The 8,064-nt window shown below is 41.7% G+C and overlaps 1 protein-coding gene across 2 annotated transcripts; it reads left to right on the top strand.

Moving 5' to 3' along the window:
- LOC111955669 (zinc finger protein 239) lies at positions 1-4,736 on the top strand. Of its 2 annotated transcripts, none has more exons than XM_024147794.2 (8): positions 1-330; positions 474-670; positions 1,482-1,586; positions 1,693-1,788; positions 2,111-2,221; positions 2,407-2,527; positions 2,636-2,929; positions 3,580-4,736. In XM_024147794.2, the coding sequence occupies exons 1-8, from the start codon at positions 297-299 to the stop codon at positions 4,611-4,613; spliced, it is 1,992 nt and encodes a 663-aa protein (XP_024003562.1). In that variant the 5' UTR covers positions 1-296; the 3' UTR covers positions 4,614-4,736. The 2 variants fall into 2 exon arrangements, with proteins under 2 accessions (XP_024003562.1, XP_024003563.1); XM_024147795.2 differs by having other exon boundaries at positions 452-670.
- The last annotated feature ends 3,328 nt before the right edge of the window (positions 4,737-8,064 follow it).

The following is an 8,064-nucleotide window of genomic DNA, read 5'->3' as shown; positions in this document are numbered from 1 at the left end:
ACTTCGTCGAGGTCAATGATTTGTTTGTTGTTAGTGAAAGCACAGATAGATGAGTAGAACATCTTTGGTAAAAGTAATGGGATGTGCAAATGTTGGCTATCTATAGAAAACGGGTATAGTTTGCTAGCTAACTAGTATAGTATTAGCTAGCTTGCATAAAGATATCAACCTTTTTAGCTACGTTGTAAGCCCTCAGTGTATATTCTAGGCTTGGTCACTCCTAACGTTAGCATCAAACTCTTTAGCTAGCTAACAGTAGCTTGTTTCAGTYGCTTCTTTTTCTTTGCAAACTAGCTATGGATAACATTATTGATCCAGCATCAGAACAAGGTTAGTTTGTTAAATGTAGAAAAATTATGTCCATTCAAATATGTCCTAACGTTATAGCCTACACATAGCTTGTAATAATATTAACTAGCTGAGTTATGGAATGTATTTGTTTATCTGTTAGTTGCTCTTCTCTTCGGCGACAGATCTCCATCTGTTCTCCTTGCGTCTCCTGGTTCCACCTCTACGCCTGATGTCTGCTTTCATGTGGCAAGTGGCTCAAGAGCGTAATGTGATGCAGTATGGGAAGCTGGAGGAGTTTGTGACTTTGGTGACAGAGATGGTTCCAGAGCTGCTGAGTTCCAGGCAGAGGACCCAGCTCATCCTGGGACTGAGAGCAAGGGTGAGAGGTGTAAATATTGAGGGTTGGGATGGGAAGAGTCTTATGATGGAACAAACTATGGGCAGCCACTTGCTGCAATTACTGTATGTCTGCCCTGCTCTGATTAATCAGGCTGTAATACACAATTCATTGGTACATACAGACAGCAACTAATGCCTGCAAAATTGTATGAATGTTCATTACAAGCCAGAATGTTGAATAAAATTACATTTAAACTTACTCTACCGGTTGTCTGGCGGATTGTACTTCAGCATTTGCGACATTTCCACAGGAAAGTATTGTTTACCCAACCTTTTAGAGATGTGGTTCGGCACTTAGGTAAAATTAGTTTTATATCGGATATTTGTTTTTCTCGTCAATAGCTATAGAACCAATATTCTGAATCGGGGGAGGATGGAGAACAATCCACACCTTTTTTGTGTGRGAATATTTTTCAATATTTCTTTCCCCTACAATTCCACACAAAAACATTATCCATCCTCCCGATTCAGAACATACAATTGTCGTGGCAAGCTTGGAGAGAGAGAKAAAAATACAATATATAATTACCTTCACCTTTGTAGGCCCTAGACAATACTTTCCTGTGGATATTTTCTCGAGTTTCAAGCATCTGAAGGACAAACCACACAGACAACTGGTAGAGTAAGTTTACATTCAACTTTATTCAACATTCTGGCTTGTAAGGAACACTTACAGCATGAAATGAATGCCTACAAAATTGTGTATGTACCAATAAATAGTGTATTACACCCTGATTAATCAGACTACATTGGCCCTAGTCCTGCTTTTCACATATCCACCTCTGTTCCAGKTGGTTTTAGAGTTGTGTCGCAGTAAGGACACAGCTGACCTGCTGACCATCCAGGCCCACCTGGACATAATCKACACGTTGACAGAAAAGTCTTTACACAAAGAGGTTAGTTAAATAGGCAACACTTTATGAATGAGACACAGGAGAACATTATTTCTGAGGGATTCACTCCTGTACATTTGTCTGATGTTTTGTTTGCACCTAATGACAGAGTCATGGTGATGAATTGGAGGCTGCAGAMTGTAACTTTGTGGAGCTGGTCCAAACCSTGCTGGAAGACCCTTCTGAGAGGGAGCATTTCTTCCAGGTGAGGAACTTTCTCTCTAGACTTCTTTATGATCCTTTTGCTTGAATATATTTCTGAAGTAGGCTACCAGTTCAACATCTACTTAGATCAACTGCTCCTCCATTGTTCCCACAAGTAAGGGAGGAGGCTGATGACATCACATCAGACCAACTCCTCGAATGGCCTACTGCTTGTAGTTTGCACCCTTACATGTGTGTACATTACAGTACTTATATTTGGGATATTGTTTCTCAAAAGGAAAAGTTCCAAAAAAGCTGGAGTGCATCTTTAATGGAGACATTTGGCACTAGACTCATTTCATGCTAAATTGTCTATTTCACAGGAGGTGTTCCCAGTCCACTATGGCCCTCGGTATGACACAGCGCTGCAGACACTGATGTGGGAGTTCCTTTCCAGACTGGAGGAGTTGCTGCCTGTACCAGACCTCACGCAGGTACTGAGGAAAACATCTCAGTTCTAAAAGATTGACGGAACATCACCTCATGTGGCTCTACAGATGAATTGAATGGTGTATTTGGTCCTTTCAAAACTTGTCTAAAACCTCAAGTGGCTGGTACAATGTATTTGAACTCTTTATTATCCTGTATTGCCCTGCTCCCCTTGCCCTGCTCCTCTTAGACAACAGCATGGCTCAGTGCTGCCCCCTCTGTCCTGGAGGGATGTGGACATACTGTCTTTGACCCTGAACAACTGAAGACAGTGCTGCAGCACCATCAGCGTCATGGAAACCTGAACAAGTGTAAGTCTCCATCCAGATAATGGCTATGAAGTAAATAGTCCAATTGGACACCTTGTATTTTTTACTTGCCAATGTAGGTGAGTTTAACTGATGTTCTCTCCTACTCAGGTCATGTCTCTAAATACACTGCAGATACCATCCTGTCCACACTGTCCCTCCCTCCCAAAATGAGAGTTGTTATTAACTACGAGCCAGACAACTCTGACAATGTGAGGCCATACTCAGATGACGATGAATGCATAGATAAGGGGGTAGAGGTCTGTGAATATGAAGACCACAATGAAATCCTGGATGAAGGCACTGATAGATGTTTGGAGGATCTAGGACTGTCAACATCACAGGAACAGGAGGGTCTGTCACCTGCAGAGACCTCAGTGTTGGTTACTCCAGTACCCTGTGATGGTAAGGAAAATATAAAAGGTCAAACACTCATCCATTGTTTATGACTAATAAAGTATATGAATTACCATGTGCAAGTAACTGCCAAAATAATAAAAACACTTGAGTAAATGAGGCATACGAAGTATATTCTAAGCATGTGCTTCCACACAGGTGTGGTTCTTGACTTAATTAAACAATTAAAGTCACATGCTTAGGGTCATGTATAGAAATGCTGGGCAGGCCAATATTTTGCCTACCATGGCTATGCCTCCATAGGATGGCAATGCCCCCATCCACAATGCACGAGTGGTAACTGAATGGTTTGAGCATGAAAACGATGTTAACTATGTGCCATGGCCATCAGTCACAGATCTCAACTCAATTGAACACTTATGGGAAATTATGGAGGGGTGCCTGAGATAGCATTTTCCACCACCATCAACAAAGCACAAAATGATGGAATTTGTTGTCGAAGAATGGTGTCGCATCCCTCCAAATAGAGTTCGACACTTGTAGAATCTATGCCAAGGTGCCCAACTCGTGGTGGCCCAACGCCCTTTGAAAACATTTTATATTGGTGTTTCCTTTAGTTTGGCAGTTACCTGTGTAAAAATATGAATCTATATATATGGTGGTTATGTAATCTTATCTCCTGTATTTTCTCCTTACAGAATTGGACTTGGATCATTCTCTCAACGTAATGATGAATGCTGACGAGCCATCCCAGGTTCTTACCTGGACTCTGCCTCCATTATCTCACAGTGAAATGGCCAACCTCTGCAAGGAGATCAAGACCGACCAAGTAGAAAAGGACAGAAACCAGGTTGACAAGAAAGAGGAGGTGGTCAGAAAGGGAGACAAAAAGAGGGTGATCAAACAGGTTGACAAGAAAAAAAAGGTGGTCAGAAAGGGGGACAAAAAGAGGGTGATCAAACAGGTTGACAAGAAAAAAGATGGATCCCCTGCACCCCAAAACAGGACTCATACATGTGAGTGTGGGAAGGTTTTCAAAAAACCATCACTGCTGACGCTACATATGGGAGTTCACACGATGCCATATCATTGTGACCAGTGTCCCAAACGATATGCTACTCCTGGGGCTCTGAAAAAGCACCAGCTACTTCACACAGAAGAAAGACCATTCGCATGTGAACACTGTGACCGGAGGTACAGGAGTGCATATGATCTCAAAGTGCACATACGCATTCATTCTGGGGAGCGCCGTCACATGTGTACTGTCTGTGGTAAGAGGTTTACCCAGCAGTGTGCACTAGTGAGACACACGCGAATGCATGCTGGGGAGAAGAATTATTTATGTAGCATATGTGGTAAGGCATTCCTTACCTCAGGAGAACTGCGGTTGCATACACGAACGCACACAGGAGAAAACCCCCACACCTGTAAACATTGTGGAAAGGGTTTCAAAGTATCTTGCCATCTTACGGTTCATCTGCGATCTCACACAGGCGAGCGTCCTTACACCTGCACCCAATGCCCCAAATCTTTCACTACCTCAGACTCTCTTAGAACGCACATATATACTCACACTGGGGAGAAACCTCACCGGTGCTCAGAGTGTGGGAAAACATTTACTCAAAGGGGTAATATGGTAAATCATATGAGAAGAGTTCATAGACCGGTTAAGATTCTCCAAAAGTACTCCCAACAGAAAGAAAGACAAAGTCTCGTAAAAAAAACAAAATGAGACCAAAAGAAGGAGTTAATTCCAATGTAAATACTAGCAGTATACACATGATTTTACAGGTCCTCTTTTGTATATCAGATTATCATACCAAAACATGTTTTTCAATAAACTTCTTCAGATTTTTCATGTCTACACATGATATTCGAGACTACAAATAACAATAATGATTTTAGAAGCGGGATTATGATTGACATTGACCCAATTTAAAACGGTTTAAACCTCCAGATTCCTTTACACTTGTAAAATATGCAGAAACAATGCATCCCCAACTACCTCCCGTGGTGTTCAGGGAGATCTGAAAACATTCGGTTCAAGATGTCTTTTTAATTGTGTAAAAATGTGGGCACAATCAGAATGTTGAAGAAGATCAGAACTTATGTTAGAGCAAGGTATAAACGGGCTTGATTCAATCTGTGTTGCAGAATGATCGCAGAAGATTCGCGTTATAGCTCGATTAAAACTGAAAGGCAATGTTCCTGCGTTTGCGGAGACTGTGTTCATGGTAAACACTGCATATGTCGACTCAGTCGGAAATAACCTTTAAATTTGAACACAGATCTTCTGTGATACGGATTGAATCCAGCCATAGTCTATACATTTCTCTCCCAGATCTGCAAAACCAGTGGTCCAGGGTTCAAATCCATCTTTTCTTGTGTGTTGGATTATTGAGATACACACTATAACTCAACAAATCTGCCAATCCTCAAGTGGCGCATTAGGATTGTTCCAAGACACAAAATCATTTGTGGACAGACAAGATTGTAGCGTCTAATCCTCTCAATTCCTAATTTCTTTACATTAGGTAATATCATTCATTGAATGAGTCAGCTGTGACATAATATTAGTGCTGCAGGACAACAAAACAAATATTGTCTTTTCATTTGAGTTGAAATCCGCTACAACAGAAATCAACACAAGGACAAACTTTCAACACTGGTCTAAATGTATTAAGCATTTCATATAARAACATCAGTTTATTACAATGATGTCAAGGATGTGGCAGTCATTTCTCTCAGATGTGTGTGGGGAAAAGGAAGTAGAACATGTCATTCTCATATATGACAGCTCKGTCCGACATGTTMGCAGAATTTCCTTCCAATCATTTACTCTTTGGGCCGGTTTCCCGGACATATCGTCAGCCTAGTSCTAGACTAAAAACTGTTCACGGGAGATTCTCTATTGAACGACCTTCTCAATCGAAAAATAGATTTAAGGCTAGATTTAATCCGTATCGCTGAGCCACAGAGTTTCTAAACCCAGAGACTTCCGGGAACGCTTGTGAAACAGACCAAGCAAACCAGGCTGTGGTTTGAGAAGTCAATGAGAGAAGTGAAAAATTATGAATGAGTTGTTCTCAATTTAAAGGCACAACCTAGCTTCGAGACAATATTTTAAGAAATTGAACATGTTATTACTCCAACCTCGTGAAAGTGACAAACTGACACGTTTTCATTTTTGCGCCTTTGATTGGAGTCCTGCACATGCGCAGTACGGTGCGAGACGACCGTTAGACCCGATGAGGTGTTTCCAACGTTGCCATGACATCGCCTACAAGTGTGGGCAGYTATTTCTTTTGGAGAAGCAGTTTATGCCTACATTACTGTCTTTGGCTGCACAATAGAAACGTAAAGGCAATGTTCCCGCGTTCGTGGAGACCGCATTCATGGTAAACGCTGCATATGTCAGCTCAATCAGAAATTATATAAACATTTCAATCGCGCTAGAGCGCTACAGATTGAATCCAGCCCTTAATCTGTGTCTGGAAAAACGTTGATTTCAGACATGTTTACGAAGTCAGACCCTTAAAAGACTTCTGAGAACGCCATACTCAGTTGGTGCAACATTTAAGAACAGTCCTAATAGATAAGAGTAGATTAGATTTCAGTGCAGCCATTCCATGTCATTTCAGCGAGCAATGACACCCACCATCTCAGATTGTTCAGAAATAATTTGTTAGAAACAGGTAAGATTGGCATTCCTAAAACATTATTTTATTGAAATTGAATTTAATCAAAATAATGTTTCAGGAATGCTAATCGTATCTGTTACTCACTACAGAAACGATTTCAGAAAAATCTGAGATGGTGGGTGTCGAAATCCTCATGTGCTTTTTGAGGTGAAACGACCCTGCATCTTTGGGCCTTTATTCGTAGGTTGTGTCTAATAACCACTAAAAGATGGGGTGCTTTTTAGGGTTTAAAAACACTATTTGTTTACAGTTTGCATTTCGGTGTCCTRTGACATACAGTGGGGCAAAAAAGTATTTAGTCAGCCACCAATTGTGCAAGTTCTCCCACTTAAAAAGATGAGAGAGGCCTGTAATTTTCATCATAGGTACACTTCAACTATGACAGACAAAATGAGGGGGAAAAATCCAGAAAATCACATTGTATAATTTTTTTATGAATTTATTTGCAAATTGTGGTGGAAAATAAGTATTTGGTCACCTACAAACAAGCAAGATTTCTGGCTCTCACAGACCTGTAACTTCTTCTTTAAGAGGCTCCTCTGTCCTCCACTCGTTACCTGTATTAATGGCACCTGTTTGAACTTGTTATCAGTATAAAAGACACCTGTCCACAACCTCAAACAGTCACACTCCAAAACTCACTATGGCCAAGACCAAAGAGCTGTCAAAGGACACCAGAAACAAAATTGTAGACCTGCACCAGGCTGGGAAGACTGAATCTGCAATAGGTAAGCAGCTTGGTTTGAAGAATCAACTGTGGGAGCAATTATTAGGAAATGGAAGACATACAAGACCACTGATAACTCCCTCAATCTGGGGCTCCACGCAAGATCTCACCCCGTGGGGTCAAAATGATCACAAGAACGGTGAGCAAAAATCCCAGAACCACACGGGGGACCTAGTGAATGACCTGCAGAGAGCTGGGACCAAAGTTACAAAGCCTACCATCAGTAACACACTACGCCGCCAGGGACTCAAATCCTGCAGTGCCAGACGTTTCCCCCTGCTTAAGCCAGTACATGTCCAGGCCCGTCTGAAGTTTGCTAGAGAGCATTTGGATGATCCAGAAGAAGATTGGAGAATGTCATATGGTCAGATGAAACCAAAATAGAACTTTTTGGAAACTCAACCTGTCGTGTTTAGGAGGACAAAGAATGCTGAGTTGCATCCAAAGGAACACCATACCTACTGTGAAGCATGGGGGTGGAAACATCATGCTTTGGGGGCTGTTTTTCTGCAAAGGACCAGGATGACTGATCCGTGTATAAGGACAGAATGAATGGGGCCATGTATCGTGAGATTTTGAGTGAAAACCTCCTTCCATCAGCAAGGGCATTGAAGATGAAACTGGCTGGGTCTTTCAGCATGACATTGATCCCAAACACCACCGCCGGGCAACGAAGGAGTGGCTTCGTAAGAAGCATTTCAAGGTCCTGGAGTGGCCTAGCCAGTCTCCAGATCTCAACCCCATAGAAAATCTTT

This window comes from Salvelinus sp. IW2-2015, linkage group LG3, assembly GCF_002910315.2.
Source record: "Salvelinus sp. IW2-2015 linkage group LG3, ASM291031v2, whole genome shotgun sequence".
In the NCBI taxonomy this organism is placed as follows: Eukaryota; Metazoa; Chordata; class Actinopteri; order Salmoniformes; family Salmonidae; genus Salvelinus; species Salvelinus sp. IW2-2015.
This window is presented reverse-complemented; position numbering and strand designations above follow the sequence as displayed.